The 22,687-nt window shown below is 37.3% G+C and overlaps 1 protein-coding gene across 1 annotated transcript in view; it reads right to left on the minus strand.

Annotated features, from left to right (window-relative positions):
• LOC150085622 (uncharacterized) overlaps positions 1-22,687 on the minus strand; it is a 298,691-nt gene that overhangs the window by 61,004 nt on the left and 215,000 nt on the right. The window contains exons 9-11 of the mRNA XM_090374621.1: positions 20,577-20,671; positions 20,407-20,463; positions 11,690-11,791 (exon numbers count right to left, since the gene is read on the minus strand). Of these exons, the coding sequence (XP_090230747.1) occupies positions 11,690-11,791; positions 20,407-20,463; positions 20,577-20,671 (254 nt within the window). The remainder of the gene's footprint in view (positions 1-11,689; positions 11,792-20,406; positions 20,464-20,576; positions 20,672-22,687) is intronic.

A 22,687-nucleotide genomic window follows, 5' to 3' on the forward strand; every position in this document is an offset into this window, starting at 1 on the left:
TTCACGACGTAAAGTTTTATCTGTCAAAAAATTAAAAACTTACACTGTACAGAGCAGGTGGGTCTCCTCGTAGGTGGGTAAAAAAATGAATATCCTTTTGGAACAATCTTGCCTTTAAAAAAAGTAATTCAGATTTAAACAAAAATAATTAAAATTTATTGCGATAGCTCGGTATAAAGTAATTATGGGGTTAGAATAAAAGTGGGTCCCACACCCACTGCGTTCTCGAAGAACGTGACATAGGGTTCCTTTGTTCTTTGACCTGCATTGCTTGTGTGAACGATACAAGTTGTCATCTGAACTGTGGGTTTCGCGAAAATAAATTCTTGGAATGATTCAGTTTGTGTTTTATGTAATAATACTTTTAAGTAGCTCGCTGTCTTGTATAATTAATCAGGGCCGAGTGGAATAATAAATTTCGTTAATTGTGTCAGAGTCGAAATCTATTCGAAAAATAATATTGCGCATTATGTGAAGATGAGTAATCCCAATTGGGCCATGTGCCAGATAGAATCTTGATTAAAATCACGTAACCATAACAACATCTTTGATTTCTCCAACAGCTTGTTAGTTCAGAGCGTAATAAACGTTTTAATTAAGAGACAGTTTTTCCATTTCTCCATCTGATCATTTTGAAAAGACTTCGATGTGCCCTTCGTTATTTGTACTGTAACCAAACGTATAAAAATTCACGTTATAATTAATAAATTTAGTCAGACCTAAACTGCACTCTTGCAGTAAGATAATACGCTTGTCATCAAAATATTTATACCACATGGGCATTTTGATTAACTGTTTCTAAGGGTTAATCCACCCAAAACTGAGTAACCGTGAAGTCTACTCCAACTTTACATAATTTAGACCCGATATGTTTAAAATTTAATACGTAAGAGGGTTAAGGAGGAGAACAAGCTTTGAGAACTCCTGCGGTGGATCATAAAGGGGCAAATGAAGCTGTTCCCTTGGTTTTAACCAAACAACTGACATTTACGATCTTCTTCAGTGTTTATGACAACGTATACGGGAGATTTTTTTTTTAAGGATTGGGCGACCGATGGATTAGCAGCCGGAGGGTGTCCGGCCCACTGCAGAGATGGCGAAGTGGGAAGCCACTTGATTAGAGCTGCCATCTGATTTCGCTCTCTCGCAGACATCGTTCCAAAGTGGTAGGGAACGCCCTACACGACGATTACGAACTATTAAAGGGGGTCAATGATTCTACTGGTGTGGTGACCGTGTAAAGATGTTCGATTTAAGTCAAAACTCCTCGTGGGTGAAGCATGAATTCGATGCAGAAATCCTGATATGACATAAACCACATTTCATCTCCTGTTGGGCAAACATCAGTAACATGCTTTGGTGACAGTAAAATGTAAGTAGAAGAAGTGAAGGAGGCAAGCAAGTAGCTGATGAATATTCCTCTCTGCATGTGGCTTTAGGCTTATGTATAATTGACCTTCGAAGCAGCTTAGTTCGTATATCTAAAACGGCACGTGAGGGACAACTTCCAGAAGGCCTAAAAACTGAGCGGGTTAACCTCACCCAGTATAACTAATGTCTTACTTACGTCTGACATTCTTTATTAATAGATGAACTTCTGTTATGGGCTCGCCCAGCTGTGCAACGTCCTACTTCGACTACCAAGTTTAAACTAAAATGGACGCGTACTTGCTATTTATTATACAGTCGTATGAATTGTTTCACTAAAGGTAAAATAAACTGACTATCGATGAAACAGGAATGCCGTGTGCTGCGGAAAGTGTGACAAACGCTGGCAGAATTCACTAGTAAACAGACCTGGAACTATTGTTTTAAGTGAAAGGCAGCAACCGTTTTTTTTTTTTGTTTTTTTTACCAAAAACATTAAATGAAGTACTGTAGCAAATGTCACTCTTTAATACGCCAAGGATGGTTAGCCGTTCCTCTGCCATAATCATTGCAAAGGTCTAAGTGGGTAAACTGCTGCCTCATTATGGGCGACTTACAGATTGGAAGTTGTGGACTGGCAATACGAAATGCGGAAACATTTTTGGGCCATCTGGATGATTGTTATTTGTTCCTGAATGTCAAAGAAAATACAAGGTGGCTCTATTATCCTCGACTTGGTTCTCACCAAAAATCCAAATTGCATCTGAAATTTGACAGTGCAAGAACCAACAGCAGGTAGTGGTGACTACAACGTCATAAACGGACAGCGTCTAAAAGATTTCTTTGGTCAGAAGAAAAGGGGAGGGCCTTAATTTCAAAATAAGGGAGATGGGGTTATAATGGATCAAAGTATTGGGTTTCATTAACCGGAGAGACGACTATACGCCGCTGGATACCACTTCGTTATGGAAGGTATTCAAAGGAATCTTGAAAGCTACGAATGCATCTGTTCTATTGAAGTTTCGCAAAAGAAAGATGTTCATTTAGATTGAATTAGAAAGATTAGGAGTTTAACTGAGCGAAAGAAAAACCGTTACAGACTTCTGCAAGATACTGGTGTAGCCAAACGAAAACTGAATGCAAGAAATCACTAGTAAATTGTGTTAAAAACGAAGAGAAATAGTCGTTTTGGCGTATCAATACAAAAAAAGATGAGAATGAACCAGATAGGATCCTTATCTGATCGGATTGGGAGAGTCGTAGAAAGACCTGCAGAAGTGGCAGACAAGCTGAACAAGTACTTTGGCTCGGCTGCCAATCTCCTTTTGTAGACGCGGGAACTACCTTTACAGCTGAATGACCCTCCAAACCACGAGGGGATAATGATAAGGAATCAGATGGCTGCAAAATAATTGATACAGCGATCTCGGAGAATTTTCGAGAAGGGCCACTGAAGCTAGGAGAAGTTAATGCTCTAAGGGAGGAAGAAATGCATCCTTCTATACTACAAAAGGCTGCAGTTAAGTGCACTATCCTTTTGGAGATTATCGTTACATTCTGGGACGATTGTTCCTCGACTGGAGAGGTATTAATATCTCCCCAATCCACCAGGAAGGAACATGATGGGTCATGTCTTTCTCATAGATCGATGAGTTTGACTTCAGTGATATTCCTACTGTTTTCCATTGGTTGGCAAACGGATGGAAGACAGCAGGCATATCAACGACATTCCTTCTCGAAGTATCAGGTCATGAATGAATTGTCGACGACTGGACAAAAAAATCGTGTCTTTTCGATCAATTACATTGCCTTTCACATCTCGCAAATAGTAAAACTTGTGTTCAGCAGAAAGATTACAGGTTTGGTTTAAGTAGCGGCAGCATTCTGAAGTATGTTTTGTTGGTAATCTGAGTCGTTGAGATCAGGAACGCCTCCTAATGCTGTTGTTGTTTTTTAGTTTGGTGGTGTTTTCTAGCAGCTTTATGGGTGCCCACCCACTTGACCGGGACATATTCAGAAGGCATTTCACGCTTCTTGCATGGGCAACCGATTTCTCGGGTGACTCAATCGAAAATTTATGGGATTGAGTCTGATCCACTATCAACCATAGTGACTCTGAATAGTCTGCGGGTAACAATGGTGAATCATCTCAGGCAATGTTTCTATACGACAACAGGGTGAAAAGGGGAAAAAAAAAACACTGGCAAATGGGGCATATTTTTGTTTTCATCCCGCATAACTTTGCAAGGAAATTACATTATCCTAAATTCTTATGGAAATGTACATTCCCATTTGCGAATTGAGAATGTATATTATAACCAGTTCAAATGAATGATAGACAAAATCACAAAAACCCCATCACTAACTCTCGTGGAAGAAAAGTTGCTGTAATTTGCTTCTCTGATCATACCACATAATTTCTGGGTGCCAATGTCACAAACCACTTTTTACTCTACACTTATGGATAGTCAAAATTGAATATGAGAAGCCACTTCCCTCTTCACAAGGTAACAGGCACTGGACGCTGCATTTCTCAAATGCTCTTTCCAAATATTATATAGGATAATAAACAACTACAATTTATCGATTATCATCATGACAGTTTCAGTGACCACGGCATCATCTTTATGTAAGTATCTAATTTCCTAACATCAAACAGAATAACGCACCACAAAGATGCGTTAATCTGTTTGATGTTCTTCTTTAACATGTTAGAGTATTAAAGAAGCAATATTGAAGAACCAACCCTTTATATTTCAATTTCTAGTTGAAATTAATCCATTCTGTCCCTTTGTGTGACCTTAATTCACTAAAATAAACATTTTCTCTCTCTCTCTCTCTCTCTCTCTCTCTCTCTCTCTCTCTCTCTCTCTCTCTCTCTCTCTCTCTCTCTCTCTCTCTCTCCTTCTCCTGAGTGTAGCTTCTTCATTTGAAATTCCACTCAGTTTCTGTGACTGTATATCGCCTCGCTTTCCCCATACCTGAAGGGAGGCTTCCTTTTCTCAATCGCGTGTGTATGCGCATTGTCTGTTTGTACACGGACGAATGAAAAAAAGAATGCAAAACACGTCTTATTGTTACCCACATCCGAAAGTAGGTTAATGACATGTAATATTGTGCGCAGTTTTTCTCTCTTTCAAAAGAAGGCGTGTGTGTTAGTTAAAGAAATTTGCGCGCTCACCGGCGAAAATAACGATGTACGTGAAAATGAAGGAGAAAAAAATTGGAATCTGGTGTAATATTGCGCTTTCCAGGTGTGAAGCAGCTGCCAGAGGTATTTGGGTGAGTGCTGCCTAGTGCTAGAACCCGAGTAGGGCTACCAGTCTTTGTTTGTTTCCGGCTAAAGTACAATAAGGCGCATAATACAATCTAATTGATTATCTTAATGAAAAATTGTCTTACTGACAGCGAACCAACGATAACAGTTATTCGTATTTCATTAATAACAATTAGCGAGTCACCGCAATTTCATTCAGTCGTTGGGAGTAAGAAGAATGAATTAGAACACTACCTATTTTCAACTTGTATACGCTCAGCCCAAAAAGTAAGCGAACATCGCCTACATTTCCTCCTCTTCGGTCTTCTTAGGCACAATTTAAATGCAGATAACTCTTCAGCTCACCACAATGAGCCAGAGTGCGTCCTGGTCTGTCGTGAGGTCAAGACAGATCGCTAAAGATTTTCATTCTGAAGTTGAAGTTCTACGTATAACCCGAAGAAAGAAAGACTCCAAATAGACAACAATAAGACGTCAGAGACAATCGGCTAATAATTTTCTTCGATTAAAGCTACCCTTCCAAAATATCGAGTCCAAAGATGTAATTAGCCAATTACTGACTAATGTATGAGATCCTCACCTATAAGTACTTTTTTGGCAATGGGGAGGGTGTGAATGAATAGAGCCCCTCCCCCTCATTATAATACTAATACGAAATAGAGCTACAATCTTTGATGTCCCCACTGATGTTTTGATATGGGTAGAGCAGGCGATATCAGCAAGTTCGTCAAAATGGTAGATTTATTTTGTGGTACCAATGAAAGTGAAAAACCCGAGAAGGAACTTCTTCCAGAAATGGATTAACATCACTAGTGATGTCTGTGCACGCGCTGTAGGTGGTTTGTGACACGGTAAATCAGTTTCATCACTTTGTCGAATCACTTCGGAGAGTGGGAAGGATTTCTAAAGGCCTTTTTCAATCGGGGCTCTAGTAAACCGATCTCAGGCCAAAGGGGGAAAGGATTCCATCGTGTGTTCTTTCCTGTTCTTCAGCCTGTACAAGTTGCAGATCATCCCTGAAATGTGTGTTCAGAGCCATAGGCTTAACACACAATAAAGATCACATCTGGTACCATACAAACCAGCACTCTATAATCAGGGTAGTTCGTGCTAAGGATCCTCTCCAACCAACGAACACCTAGAAACATCTTGTTAAACAAGACCAACCGTCTATTAACTGCATTTGCCAATATTTTCGTAAGACATCTTAAAGTTTGTGGGATAATAATGAATAAAATACGTCACGGTGAGAACCAAGAAGAATATTGAAGACGCACGGGATAATTCTACTCCTAGAATTATAAATATAATTGTCCTTGGAGGTATTATAAGCAAAGCTTATCATCATAACTTGAAGTAGAGTTCAACTTTCTTGTATTCGGCATCTTTTAGAAGTGATATAACAAATAAAAACTTATCTTAATCGCAACCTGCAGTGATTACACCGAATTCCACTTGAAACACGCCGAAAGCATCCCTCCATTTGTTAAGCTGTTTTTTCTCAGTTGACTGGCTGATGTGTCAAATGACTGATCGATTCTCGAGGATGTCCCAGACATGCACTAGCCACAATCTGTCTCGGCAGCGACCTCTAAGCATGGAGACGAAGAAGTATCCAAGTAGACACTTGGCGACATTTCATCATGTCGCGAACGTGACACACATTGCCAGGCAAACTTGCGATGTTAATGTCACTTCTAGCACGACACGGTCACTGAGGTCATTAAGACGAACAGTCCAACGGCCGGGCCTTCGGGCTAAGGGCAACCAACACAGTGAAGTAATCACAGGTTAACGGGGTTATAAATTACAGCATCTGTCGTCTTCTGCGAAGCCGTAGGACAGGAAGACAATTCCAAATAACAAGACCCCTACTTAGAGGTACTCGTCTGGGGAGCGGTGGATGGAGAATATGGTCATAAGAGACGAATATCCACCCAGGTTATTTTACTTTGTAACGACCATTAATAAAAATCGTTCAGGTCTTTAAACATTGCGACATGTTATTATTGCAGTTCCCCTTGCCCTCCCCAGTGCTAAATGTGCGATTCCAGCACTTAACCTCAACGTAAGTGTTAGTTTGGCAACAACGGTATGATCCACATCCAACATGGCTGAGGGTTAGTTAAGTATGAAACTGAACGTGGAAAAGTTGTTGTTGTAATGGAGGTTTTTGGCACAAGGACCTCCTGGGCCATATTTTTCCTGTTCTTGATTTAGTCATGATTAAATCTCCCATAATATGATTATCAAAGGCTATTATATATATTTATGCATCTTAAACAGTTGAACAGTCCTTTAAAATTTGCATTATTGCCAAGAATGTGTGACAAAGTTAAGGGTTTGTGCAAGTTGGATAAGAGGTGAAGCTGGATTTCCGGATACTTGATCGTTGAGCACATTCAATGAGAATATGCTTGATGTTTGGGGGGATTAGCAGAAAGAACACTGAGGAGGAGCTCTCTCTCATAAGCAAATACAAATGAATTGGATGGAAACGACCGATGAGGAGTCTTTCCAGAATCACTTCTCACCTGCTTCTCCTGAAACTAGATGCCAACTGCTGCGGATGTCTCTTTTTTTTTTTATCCGCAGGAGATTATTATTAATTTAAGTTTTCCACAGTTGAGACCGGTGTTTCTTACATGCTGTTTTAATAATGGATTTGTAGTCAGTCAGCGCAGGGTACTTTCGGATTACAGAATGACCCATTGCCGGGATGTTTAGCATTGTGACCCACATTCATTATCTGGGATGCCGACATGACCAGGGATCCGGAGGAAGGTGACTATCTGGTTGAATGTTTGATAGTGACAATCTAGCAAGAATATGCTTCAGAATAGGATGAGAGGGAGAAAAAGTAGACTGGATGGCAGTTATCGCATTTAAGGAATCTGTCTTTATCAGAGCTTGCTTGAAAAGGCGATTGTTTATGTTATCTAGTGCTACGAGCAAATGGATTAGTTGATACAAACAGATCATTTTAGATATGCAACCGAGTGCGAATAAAACTTAATAGTAGATTTATTGCATACGATTCTGACGTATAGAAACTGCACTCAGTAGGAAGAGACATGGCTACTGATAAGGTGGAAGAAACTTCTGCAGCACCTACAGCTACGTCTGCTTTGGAGCCATTAGTATAAACATGTAGTTTCTCTGAGTTTTCCAAGGAGTGGGCTTCATGTAGATGCTGAAAGTTATTTGGCAGGGGACCTTTCCCCTATTTCAGAAAGAAATCATCACAAAGAGCTGAGAATTGAGTCCATGGAAGTTGATGAGTAGAAATGTCTTCCAGAATATGCTGGAAGTTAATGTCCCACCTGGGCATGAACTCTTGCAATCGAAAAGCCGCAAGAGAGTTTTCATTATGTGTATTGCGGTATAGCATGACATATGCAGAGTCAAACAGATATTCTCAGCTGAGGTGAGATGGAATAATTTTAATTTTTGCTGCATAGTTACACAGTAAGGATTTTCTTCTTAGGTGCAGCGGGGTTTAATTTGCCTCAGTACCTAGGCTGTGGCCCGGAGATCTTCTGAAAGCTCGCATAGCTATCCTAAGGACGCTACGCTGAATGGTATTCAGACGTAATAAAGAACTGTTTCTTACAGAGTCATAAACCGGTAATCCGTAATCTAAGAGGGACCGAATTAAGGTTCTATAGAGATGTAAGAGGGAATGCTATCAGCACCCCAGGACATAGCGGAGTCAGCTCTTAAGATGTTCATTTTTTTTTTTTTTTTTTTTAAACAGGCCGTCCGAAGGTGGGCTATATAAGTAGCCAAACTTAGTTTATTATCTAAATATCCCAATAAAAGAAAGTTGTTGGTGGGAGGAATCAACAGTTTTTTTAAATATTTCAGGACCCTGATGTAGGTTTCGTTTTTTTTTTTTTTTTCACAGAAATTAATTGCAGTTGATTCTTTTAGGGCAGGTGTTCTCAAATTTTGTGATACCGCGACCCCAACCCCTTCCTCCATGACTAAAACTAATGATTACATAGAGGTTAAAACTGGACAATGAATGAATATCCCAATAACTTTGGCATCTAATATTTTATGGAAATAAACAAAAAGTATCGAATTTGGAAACCTGTACAAGAACTATAAATACGGTTAACTAATGAACAGATATAAAATAAAACTTCATTAACCTTAGATTTTTTTTACCACAATTACACACCTACTAAGCACGATGATAAAAATAGAAACAAATCATAATAACACAAACAAATTCGTGTCATATTTGAAGCGAGCGTTAATAACATATGAAGTTCAACCCGCATTTTTACTGTGAACAAAGATGATTTTTTATACATCACACATTCAACCGCTGCGACCCCCTTTTTAGATACTTGCGATTCCTGGGCCCTCTCCGGTAGCGCCCCACAGTTTGAAAAACGCAGTTCTAAAGAATAGCCACTCCGTTGCGCCCACGATTCCATTTTGGCTATGGAAAGTTGAAGTTGCTTTTCAATGGTATTCGCTGTTTGTGACTGACAAGAGATAATGAGGTCGTCAGCAAACATGTACGACTCAACTGTATTTGGTATGTCCCGTGTCATATTTGAAGTTCTCGTTGTAAATAATGTTGTGCTTGGGATGGAACTAGCGGTACATCCTCCTCTTGTTCAAATGATTTGGATAAATTGTTCATATATTTGAGCTGAAACCTTCTGTGGAATAGAAAGTTTTGTATTAATTGGGGTAGCTGTCCCCTCAAACCAAAAGAATAAAGGTCCTGAAGAACGCCATATCGCCAAGCAGTATCGAAGGGACGGTTACTATTTGTAGGGCATTTTCGAAACAAATTCCAAGCTCCGTTTTATTATTTCCCACCCTGTTTAGCGTGCATCTATTCCCGATTCCATCAGTAATTGTGTTTGCGTTTCCCAAGCAAAGATTTCGGTATTACAGAAGTAGCAGCTGTAATATATCTGATTGGTCATACGTTGAGTGAAATTATCTATGGGCTGGGATTGGACAATAATTATCATCAAACTGAACATATTCATTCCAGTGCGCCCTACGAAATTTGAAAGTGGGCTGATGCAATGGGAGCGAGTTTACTTGTGTTTAGAGCTTGCAAAGAATCACTAGATTATCACTATTTAATAGGTTATCAAAAATTGACCATCCGTATTGGCATATATGGAGGGAGAACACATTGGAAGGTATATTGCAATCAAGGATCCTGTAGAAAAATGGATATAGGTTGGCTCGCCAGAGCTCAACAGGGTAAGCTGATAATCATCAAGCAGGGATTCTTTTTAGTTTATATATCTTGTCGATTGAAGATCCCACAGCGGGTGATGCGCATTGAAGTTTCCGAATAAGCAGAAGGGAGATGGAAACTGATCTATTACTTTTTCTAGGTCATCTGAGGAGAAAGAGAATTAGGAGGGAGTTATATAGAAGCTATTGTAGAAGATACCAATTACAATGAGCACTGCCACTACTTCAAAAGGAGTCTAAAGAGAAACATGTTTGGATGGAATGTTGTCTCTAACAATAATCGCCACCCCTCTATGAGCTGGCGAGCCAATACTCCTATGTCGTCTAAACGTAGCATAATTTTCAATGGTAGGACTCGCTCGTGAATTTAAATAAGTTTCCTCTAAGGATATGCTCGCTGGTTCACACCCATCGAAAGGAAAAGGATCGTCTTTTGAATTCCAGAAGCCTCTAAAATTCCCCTAGAGGATTCTTTCCATTATGTTTATTTTATGGGTTGTTTTTGGTACTGGTAGCTTTTTAGTTATAGTTTGCTTCTATCGATCTATTTTTACTTTGTCTTTCTTAGAAAAGGACGTGGAAAGATCATATCCATTTCATCTGTCGCGCGCAGTTATAAAATTCTATTATCTGGATCTTGCTGTTCATCGATATCCATTCCGGTGGCGAGTGATGGTTGCACTTTAATGGGTTCTGTCACCTTTGGTTTTGTTGTTGGAGGAACATCAGATGGAATGGTAATTGGAGGGTAATTACTGGCTTGTTCAGTTTGTTTCGAAGGATATTGTTTTGTAGGAGAGAGGAATGTGCAAAATGAGCAACAGATATATTGGGAGGAACTGGTACATCTGTCTGAATACCTGCTGACTGAAAATGTTGAGTAACTGCCGCATACGCACGCTTTGACTGCGTTTTATTTGTCTTTTCGCCTCGGAGTATGTGACTTTGTTCTCCACTTTATATTTCTGAAATTTTTTCCCTTGATTCCATAGTTAGCATGCTTTGGGGAAAGCCGGGCGGGCACCCTTATAATTTGGACGACGACAAGGAGTGGTAACAGTATAATCAGACTGGTTGTGTTCCTTTGACCGACAATTAGGACGTATTGCCTCCCCTCGATATGCAGTTTAGTGGCGTCCATATTTTTGGCACTTGTAGCACCTGATGGAGTTCGGGATGTAAGGTAACATGGCAATAGAGATAGCCTGCTTTGACCGATGTCAGATGACCCATTAAAAATTATATTTTTAGACAGAATTTATTTATTATTAAAATGATCGTGCCATTTTTCTATGCGAAATCGCGTCTTATAAAAAGGTTAATCATCATGTTAATATTAAAAAATAATAATAAATAAAAAATTAGCAATCTCTTTAAGATGAGATTTATTCCCAAACAAAAATTCGTTAATTGATTCATTATTTTGCAACCAAGTTACGAGAAACGATGAATGTGCCTAGAGAGTTATCCTCTCCCAATGAGGATCGTCATTTGCTTTTAAAAAAACCACAATAAAATCTCAAAGAGCTCAGAAATCAGAGGGTAAATGTACCCATCAACGTATGACGGCCACTTAAACCAGTACTTAAATATAACCAGAGATTATGGATTCCTCAAATTCCTTTCGACCCTGGTTAAAAAAATAATTTCAAGCCTAAACTGGTCTTGCTTTAAAATTCAAATATTCCACGTAATCAACTTAATCCTTTATAGGATTACGTAACCCGCTTCTGATAACAAGAAACAGGTGGTAGACGCTATAAAAAGCGAAGAAAAAAAATCTCAACATTCTATATCCATCCTTACCTTATCACAGAAGACTTTGATCTGACAGTAGCCTCGATGAACTGGGGGGCTGTTTTCTCTGAAGTCATCGAACGTATCAATTTGAAGATGTAGAGGAAGACCCTAAAAACAATAATAAAAAAAAAAATACTCTTATCACTTACTCAAGAAGAAAAAGGCATAAATTTTATTAGGTGTTTTATTAGTCACGTTCGGAGCACGTGATTTCGAAATAGTCACCTTAATTTTTATACCTGTCTATACTCCAAGGTCAAATAGCATCATAAAACTTGATTGCACTTTTGTATTCTAGTTTATTTTCAGCGCCCGAAGCGAATCTTAGTACATATTATATCAAGTGACTAACAAATAAGATATTCCCCGTGTCAAATGCATTTGTATGGCCTTAACACTTTCTTCAATACCTTTACTAAGTCTTAATTATTTTTTTCTAAATTTTTCGAAAGATGTAACTCCAAATACTGAGCCTTTGTTTGATATCACGTTGAAAGAATGCAGTATAAATTAAAAAAAAAAAAAAGATTCGTCCATTTTAGTCTGGTTTCTGTTAACACTTACTAGCAGAAAGGTAGTATTTTGCAATATTTTTTATTTGACTTGTTGGAAAAACTCTAATTTACTCTGAAAATAAAATATTTGTTAACGTACATTACAGTTAACCAACTTTTTTTGTTAGAGAAATGATAATTTCCACTCGCAGTATCTGTTGACCTCTTTCGCACATGTATACGAAATATTAATATCTATAATATACATCGAACAACCTCGTCGACATCCCGCACCCCCGTGTCATGCACTTCTCTCAAACCATTCACTCGCACTGTAATTTTGCAGAGGATGCACCCTCCACTTCCTACATCACACATATTTCACACAGTTGAGTAGACGACCCCGTGCTAACCCTTCTCACACGGACACACGCACACTATTTTACCAAGGTCAAAGAAGGCTACATTATTTTCCCATTCTTTACCCCCTGTAATGGATGCGCGTACTATCCACAAATTACATACCATCATTACGAGAAACTTGTCTCGAAATGAGAACTTCACGATACAGTCATAATGGATTTTCCCCTCGGTTAATGTTAACAAAATGCCTTAGCAATGATCATTTGAGATTCGAAGTTAGGAAAAAGAAATGAGAAAGTAACATCGTTTCTTAAGTAGTTATTTAATACATATATGGTGTGCATAACTGTGTCAGTCATTTAGAATTTTGCAGTAATCCTAAATGACCTGTTCCTAACAAAGCTGGAATGAAGCGAGTATTGTAGTTAACACGAAAACTTTATCAATCAAAACAGGACAGCCGTTTTAGGGATTATTGTCCTTTCTTCCATAATTACACACGTTGTAGCAATCCACTCAGAATATATATTCAAAATATGAGAAACCTAAAAAGGTGTAAATGTTTAAATTCCGAAGAATCAAGAAAGGATAAGTTTCAGGCTGGAGAAATTATAAAATATTAATGTAATTGTAGGGAAAAACCATTATTTTATGTACGTAGTTGAAATATAAGCAAAACTTTCTATATATGCAAAAAAAAAAAAAAATTCACAGAAAACGATATTTTGCATATTAATATTTTCCTTCCAGGATAGAGGCAACGTTATCAAAATTCCAGTTTATTATTAAGCACATGACTTCTAAATGGTCACCTTGTCAAGTTTGCTTTATGAATGCATAAACAATTTTGGAATCATTTGAAATATATTTTTGTATAAAATTCTTCTTTTGTCTGTTGATAAGGATTCCACTGGTTATCAATAACTGCCCTTCTGATCCCGTCTATGAAGGCTAGTTTAGGAAGTGTCTCATTTTTTGGCATACTTGAACCTTTGTACACTATAAACTGGGTTCGAAATTATTGAGATCGTTTAAGCATGTTTCTTTTTTAATTCACAAATTATCGGGCGTTAGAAAAAATTCAAATCTTTAGTTAACGCAAAACAGATACAAACATGTACTTAGTATTCAAATTACGAGTATTTTTGTTTATAAATAATATTCTAAAAAAATAATAAAATAAGGCAAGTATTTAATTTTGTACATTTGTATGTTTTCCTGAACAAAATATAAATCTAATTTAGTACTTTCGGCTATAAAGCATAGATTGTAATTAAAAGAAAGGATCCCTCTGTAGAAAGTGTTAAGTTTTCAGCTGCTATCACAATGTCCATAGTATCATTTCATTGGACGGATTTTCTGTGATTAATCCCAACAAGCTTAAAAACCATTGGATGGCGAACTAAAGGCCACCTGCAGTCGTATGTCATAAGTCAAACCACTTCGAAGGACTTCCTCTATTGATCAAGAGGATATTGCCGCCGGATCCACCTTATCAGAGTCGACACAAGGTTTAAGAAACCGCGTATGAGTATCGCCCACGTGCCACACAAGAAAAGGAAGGCGAAAATATAATTAAAATTCCCACACATCAAAGCAGTGAATAATCAAGACAGCAGATGTCAACCCATTTAAGAAATGGTGTGACATAGATTAACAGAGCTTGGGTGTTTACGAGGTTGCGCTATCTCACCAGACGCTTGTCTAAGGACATTTACAACGCCAGCCTATTCTAAATCTTAGTACTGGAAGCAGTTTAATTCGCGGTTTCTAGCTCTTACTTAAGCTTCTGCGCCGACTTTAACTTAATATCCATGAATTGCACAATCTGAGTTAGGTGACAATATACCCCGGCTACACCCAATAAAAATGCTTTACAGAATCTCGGCCAATTTCCAACATCTTTTCTTTTCTCTTTCTGTCATAAGTGGGCGTTTCATTCAAAATTATATTTGTAGCTTCAGATAATGTCATTTGGGTTAAGGATAGATACTTTTTTCTAAAGAAATACGACGTCAATGTTTGTTTCTTTGAACAAATTTATATACATTAAGAGGATGCAGTCTTGTGTAAGAGCATTAGCCTATAATTACCAAAACCTACAAATTATAAGCCATTATACGAAAGCTAACGTTATATAATTAAAAAAAAAATCATTAACCAATGCGCTTGCTTTCTTTTTCATTTTACATCACTATAAAGGAGGGTACAATGAAAACGAGATTTTGATTGCCTAAATTTAAATTATATTCTACCTGGATTCGAAATTTGGGGGATTAGTACTAAATGATTCTACTGAATATTGTGGCACATATGATGTTCTGAATGCGCGAGGGTAGTGCATAGAAGCAGATACAATATGGCGTTCACAGTGACGAGTACATCAAAAATGATAGCGTTATTCTGTTTCTTACAGCAGAGGGCATTGCTGCAGCAGGAATTCGCCGATTTATGAAAAAGGTATACATCCCAAACTGACTGTCACGCTCAAGGGTATACATGCTTTTTCTAATAGGGCTTTTCTTCACAAGATCGATCTATTATAAATATGTGGTTTTTTTTACCTGAATATGGTTAGAAAACTTAGTTATCACATCCAACCAAAAATCAGACCGATCTTTTTTTTCTTCTTGGTGGGACAACAACAGGCTTGCGCTAAAAATGCCTGAAACAGGACGAGTTGTAAAGTTTTCTCCATCTTTGGAAGGATATCGCCCCAGTCCAGATGGTTCCCTTAATGCTTGTGCATCACTTTCGGAATTCCAAATTAGAGATGTTATTTAATGACTTGGTGTGACCTCAATGAGGAAAGTGGGACTTGCATCTTTTAGTAGCGCAGGTCGGCTGTGAGGCCCTCTTGGAGGGCATTCTTATCTTGGAATTCGAGGCAGAAAAAGTACGATAACAATATATTATTCGGTACAGTTTTGCTTAGTTTAACAAAGTTATACGGTCTGAACACGTTCTTAATTTGACAACCTACGTTGTTATCAAAGAAGTGTGGTCAAAAATTGATATTCTACTGAATGCTCACAGAAGCACTTTCGCATACAAAGTACAATTAAATATTAACCTCAATAATGACGCATTTCAACGAACAACCACAGAGAACATACTTACCTTTAACCCCATTATTAAAACCTAAGTGTACAAGTGAGCTAGGATATATCAGTAATAATAATAGCCCCCTCCCCCAGAGAAGGTTACTTCAGATATAGAAGCCATTATTAGATTTACCAGTTCTGCATCGGCAATTTTTTAATAAAACAAATTGCTATATCTCAATTGCTATCACGTGATCTCATTCTTTCCTTTTATTTCGGAAGGTATGCAATGAATTCTGTTTTAAAAATAACTTTTATGACGCAATTTCGATTTCCCCCTTTCTATTGCCCCTCCCCCCTCACGTATCTTCAAGTATGAAGAAATTATACATCATTTGCTGCCCAATCGGACCATCCACTTTTCGCACGGAGGAGGGAAGGGGGGATGGTGTTTATAAATGGGCAAGTTTGCTTAATTCATTCTTCGACATCTCCGATGCGCGTTCGCTCTTCCGTCCAGGTAACCTAAGGTCTTGTCTGAGCACGTGGCGACCCAGGTCTCGAACGGGAAAGTTGCATTCCAGAGTGTAAAGGGACGCGTGGATAGAGCGAATCAGAGAGCCGCAGGCGACGGTAAGGCGAACCACTGTCTTGCATGTTGATGATGAACTGGCGGAATGACACAGGAAGATTTGGGGAAGATGAAGGATGCGGGAAAGTAGCGGGGGGAAGGGAAAGAGATGCGAAGAAGCTGAATGGCAGACAATGTTTAGTTTTCAAGTGGTTGGACAACTTAACGTCAATGACCTTTAATCTCTGTTTTCGCAGCCGACAATCTCATTAATAATTTTTAATGAAGTTTTTTTTTTTCTCTCTCTCTCTCTCTCTCCCCTTTGGTCAGAAACAGTCTCCATAATAGGAAATTCATTTCGGAAAAGCGCAAAGAGATAAGAAGTCCATCGTCTTAGTTTCTTAAACAGCTTGAAAACTTTCTTCACATAAGCGAATCTGTCTGCGGAGACGAGCCACACTCCTGACACCTGACGAAATGTTTCGTCAAAATGAAAACGTCGGAAGGGAAGCGCGATTTAGTTTTAAATTATTTTAAATGACAGACGTTGCCGCTGACGAACTAACCTGGGTGCGGCGGAATAAAAGAAAGAACCACAAATATCCTTAGCACGCGCATTTGAACCTCACTACCCGCTCGATTGTTTTAACAAAAGTGGGCATTAGCCTTGGTAAAATTGCCTGCAACACTGGTAGCATTTCGCAACCAACGTTGCAATGAAAGATTCGCCCCATAAAGAACTCCTCCTCGCACTCCATTGTTTTAGAAAATTCTTTCAGGAAGGTGGGAATAAAGTTGTATACTGCTTAAATATCTCGGGTACGTCGCGGAATAAAGTATAAAGGCACGCGTAGATTAAAAAGAAACTTAAGAAAGAAATACTCGGATAACCTGTTTTCAAAAAAAGAAGCCAACAAATGCATGATTCCGTTGCACCTTTTTTTTCCCTTGCGCGAGACACCGTTTACGAAACAATGGGTTGGGTTCCACAAATCCAAGACGTGAGAATGGACTCCTCACGTCTGGTAAAGTATTGTTTAGCTACCACACCTAATAATGAGTTGGGGAAATTATTAAATGACTCAAGTACTGTATGTCTGTGCAACGGACCAAGTTATTATTTCGCAATGATAGGCGCATTTTTTGATATTTACAATTTTCGTTGCGGATAACATTTTTTCCTAATTTTCGCAATTCTGGTTATTTAAATTACGCGCGATACAAATTTCGTTTTTGTGTACAATGGCAGTACCACCGCGTGCTCATCTCCAGCAACCACGATGGAATACAATAGGCAATCGCGAGCAACAGATGGCGTCTCGTGAATGCTACGCTAATTTTTGATTGCTGACTGACATCATGCTAATGCTTGATGGGATAAGAGATTGATGCGAGCATGCGTACATTTCTAATAAAAACAGATCTCGGAATTTCATTTCGTTTAATAAGCAATTAGATCCTTACTTTTTGTAAAAAACGTAATTATTCGTTAGAAAGAAAGTTATTTAAAACAAAAAAAGCAAATGAGGAACTACAGAAAGAATGATAAAACAGTGATCAAACAGAAGGCACAAGATAATTATAATAATTAAATTGGGCAAAAAAAAAGTAATTTGAAATATTTACAACAGAAATTCTGAGCCATCCCATTATCAGAACTACAAGGAAGAATGTTAGTTCAAAAAGTTACGTCTAATTCCTAACTTAGGGGGAGAAAAACTTTTTATATTACTCGCTAATAAACTAGAATCGCTTCCAAAACACAAAATAAAAAAAGAGTTAAGACATGACAAAGTGAAATGAAATGAAAATAAATGTGATTGATGAGTCCAAAAGAGAAACCGCTGTACAGGTTAACAGAGAAAATTCGCAGCGGGAAAGAAATGTCTCGGGCTTGAGAGTATACATTTTACTTACAAACCATTAATTACCTACTCTATGTGGTGGCCGACGACAAGGACAACTGCATTTAACTGACACATCTCTCTGTGTGAGGCCATACTTAGCTCTGTCTTTGCAAAGACTGACCCGCGGTAAAGTTTTTAATTCCCCCCTTCCCTCTTTTTTCTTTTCTTACTCGGAGCAGTTGCCAGATGTCATTGTACATCAACCTGTTTTCATCCGAACTTCACGATGTTCGAGCACAACTGTTTACTGGGAAGGAAGCTGACATAAACTGTAATTACAGTGTGCCTTGGGAACGCATACGAAAGAATAAAATTCGATGAGCAGAAATATGTCCGTCTTCACAAGCTATAAATAATGCATATAACAGTGTAGAAATACAGGAAGATGCGCTTGTCTAGGTTTCAAGGAAAAACAGGAAATATTCACTGGGTCAACCCTTGTCTCAAAAGCGATAGGGATCCCAGTAGCACTTTGAAACGGAAAATAATGTATTTACAATTATTAATAATTGGATTGAAACAAAGAGTTGAAAAAAGAAATCTTTTTGATTTCTTTTATTATTTTTTTTTTAACCCGAACGTCCAGTCTTCTGTTTTTGTACGATGTTCTTATATTAAGTATCATGTGACAACCAAACACTGCAATTAGTTTTTAATCAGTCTACTTCAGCAAGGCGACCTTCCCTAGCAATTTAAATTGGAATTTTGCTAGTAGAATGGCAGATGGTACTGTTTCAATGGTAATTTGAATAATAAAAAGTTTTAACAATATCAAGTCAGGTTATTGCGGCTCTCATCTCTGTTTAAGGCTTATAAGAGCGGATAATGGGCTAACAAAAAGAAAAGTGATCTCATAAGAATCAAACTACTCTTTCTCGTGCATGAGTCAACCGTCAATAACCGATTCTTCCTCACATTCCAGTGAGAAATTTGAATTCTAAAGACTACCATTAACCTCAGCAGAAAAAACAAAAAAAAAAAGGTCCCAGGAGGAAGAAACAATGCGAATGTCCGCATTAAGCGGCATTCCGCCTCCAATTCGAAGGGCCATCTACATATTGAGATGGTCGTGCATACGTAAATGAAGCTAGAAAGGAAGACGTGGGAAGATGATTTACTCATCCATCTTACTTCGTCATTTCTAAGCACAGATTTTTTTTTTTTTTTTCTTAAAATATGGTTGTCAAGTAAGGAGAGGAAAATAACGTTATGGATGGATTAAAAGAGGCGCCTGCAATTAAGGGGCAAAGTTTAAGGGTTGGTTTTATACTCATTTAAGGTTAACCTGTGCGTTCGGACGGAGAAGGAATAAAAAGGGGTTCGTCGACAGGAAATTCTCTAAAGTATTCGCCATCGGTGGTATATAAGTAACAAACCAGACTGGTCACACAATGACACTGATAGGTGTTATATACAACGATTTGCAAATCTCGAAGACAACTGCATCCTATCGTACAACGGCGGGTGCAACTCACAGTAAGTATGTACTAAAAAAGAGCTTCCCCATTAGTAGTACTCGCCGGAAGAAATATAAATACTCAGTCAGCACTCATAGTCCATGGAAGGAGGTGCGAGAGTAAGAGGAAAGTCTAGAATACGTTTGAAACCGAATTCATGGAGACAAGATAAATAAAATAGAATCTTATTTATGATTCCATTAAATTCCATTCGTTAATTAATATTGTATAAATGTTATCACGTAGGCAACAATTCTCACAGGAGAAAGGGTATGTTTTACGAGTATGACCAATGCTGGAAGAAAGAACTTACACAAGAAAACTTTCACAAGGATACATGTATATTAAAATCTTGCCTAGAAATAGCGCACTATTGACATCTTTTTGCCCATAGGCTTCGCATCAAGTTTTAGAAAATAGCACGATAATTACCTATTTCAAAAATAGGTTAATAATTCACCGTTTGGCATCATTTGCATTAACAAAAAATATATAAATAACAATAAAAGGAGAGCAATAGCTGATGAATGACCACAACAATTTTGCAGTCCACTACCGTCAAAAGTAAATACAGTACTGCATTGCGCTAACACAATGTAAATAGATATTCTATCAATTTTTTTTAAAGAAAAAGAGAGTGTATTAAATTTTGATGTATTATCAGAAACAAATTATTTTCCCCAAAAGAAAAAAATTATTTTCCCTAACAATAATTGTCATGAAAAGTAATTATTCTTAAAGATAATTATGACTAAATTATTATTTAGCTATTAAAAATTATATTAAAATAATTGTTATTAAAGAGAAAATCATTCATTAAAAAATTGCGGGCTATTATTATATTGTCTATTGATTACATTTATAATTCAGAGACAGATGATTCTCACCTTCACTCCTTTTTGATTACTGAAGTCCGTACTTAAACATTGAACAGCAATGTTTATCTGAAAATAAACATTCCACACAGTTAATCGCGGTAGAATTTAAAAATGTAACAATTTAATGCTTGGATTAAAGGTATTTTAAGACACCATTGCAGTCAACGCTTTGGACTTACCTTAGCCGGACTTTCTAGCGGACTCCAGTAAAAAGATATGGCATTGTGAGTAGTTTCTTCGATTTGCCCCACAATTCCGGAACTGTTCTTTGTATCTGTAAAGATAATAACATGCATTAGCATTATTTACCACAATATGCAAAAAAACAATAGAAAAATAAACAACAATTGCTTTGTTTAGTGAAGTTGAACTGCGAAAGTATAAGAGAAAAAAGGGAGGAAAATTGTTTCTGTTAATATTGGTAGGACATATTCTCCTTTGTAATTGTCATGAAATCCGCCAAGGTGAAGTGAACGAGAAAAAATTAAGTCCATTCTAAAGCAGTTAGGTAGGCCCATTTGATGAATATGAAAAAAAAAAAAAAAAAAAAATTATTTAAACAGCACCTGTTTCTAAGGACACTATCCATTGAATTTAACAGTTTTTTTTTTTTTTTTTTTTAAGGAAGTTAGTATCCAGAGGTAACAAAATAACTGAATGTGAAAGGCGCTTACTGATTTTATTTATCTTACAGAAATAAAATATTTTATTTTTAAATTTAAGTTAATAAAAATTTATATTTTAAAAATTATTCTTTAATTCAAAAATTTAGAATGTGTAGAAGGATAAATTTTGAATTAAAAATTTGAAATTAGCGTTTCAACCATTTCTAAATCTTAATGTAGTTCATATTAATTGCAGTTTTGAAATTGAAGATCGAATTGGTAAAGTACCGCATGATGAACGCATGCATTCTATCTTTTCCAGCGCTGCGGGACTATGATTTCAATAAATGTTTATGGTGTTTCACGTGTTCTATTTTCTGGCTCAAGAATAACATATCATCCCACAACACAGCAAAGGACAAATGTATTAACGTGTATTAACGTTATCATCTACTACCACACAAACACCTATTGTTTGAATAAATTTTTTTTTTTTTTTTTAATATCTGTAAACAGACTATTAAGATAATGCGAATGAATGCATTTACTTAAAAGCTAGAATTTTAATAAAATTCTAACAAGAGTTAACCCATGAAATTTTTGCGAAAAAAGTCATTACTTCAATTATCTTTTAATGGATAGGGAAGCAATGAACGATATGTTAGCGAAGCCGCATGTTTAAAAAATGTCTAAGCGCCATATCTTCCCATTATGTATTCTTATAAAATGCAAAGAAAAATTCGAAATTTTCGCCAAAAAAATCTGTAAAAATAATCTCTTAAGAACGCTTTTAATATATAAGATGTTAAGCTTAATGACACATCTGCATTAACGCAACTGTTTAATAATTACAGCAAGGCGATCACTTCAAAAATTTAGAGAATTATAAATGTATTCATTTCAAAACAAAGGGTTAGTATGGAGATACATACTTGGTTAGGATCCAATCAGCAGCAAGTAAAAGAAAAACAAAACAGGATATAAATAATCTGAACACAGAAACAAAATGTACAAAGATTACTTCTGTAATAAACTCATTTGATTATACCCGGATGTTATTCGGTACGCTTTATATTTCACTCTATTCAAAATGTATACACTTCGAGGAAACTATTTTACAGGGGACGGCTGTCTTTTTATTGGCTCCCGTTGTACCACCGTTAGCAAAGTCGCAGTAATATATAAAGTGGTCTCAAAACAACATCACCTCCAGACAGTGAGAATATGTTCGAAGGGTTGAAAGCGCTGACAATAATTGCGGAATTATACAAGACAAACAGAGGTACAAGCACCCGCTGACACACGTAAAATTAAAATGCAGGTCGTTGTTCCACACCTCCTTCTGCTTGAGGGTGCTTAAAAGATAGATAACTCAAGAAATGACCTGCTAAGAGGTCAAAGGATTGCCTAACAATTGCCTGCGTGTATTTTTCCCCTGTCGCCTTTTAAACTCATGACGAACAAAGCATCTTACCGGTCAACAAAAATTCTTCCAGAGGGAAACAAAAATTGGCACGTTATATTCCAAAGTACAAGTACTTCAAAAAAAGTTTACAATAATATTTTCAATATTTTTATACAGGTTATAATGGAAGGAAAAGTTTTTGAAATTATTTTGGAAAATCGTAGCGGGTGGTCTTGATACGTTGATGAGATTATTATAGGAAGATCAACCCGGTAGTCAT

Source organism: Mastigoproctus giganteus, chromosome 5 (genome assembly GCF_048544385.1).
Source record: "Mastigoproctus giganteus isolate SK-2022 chromosome 5, ASM4854438v1, whole genome shotgun sequence".
Taxonomy (NCBI): Eukaryota; Metazoa; Arthropoda; class Arachnida; order Uropygi; family Thelyphonidae; genus Mastigoproctus; species Mastigoproctus giganteus.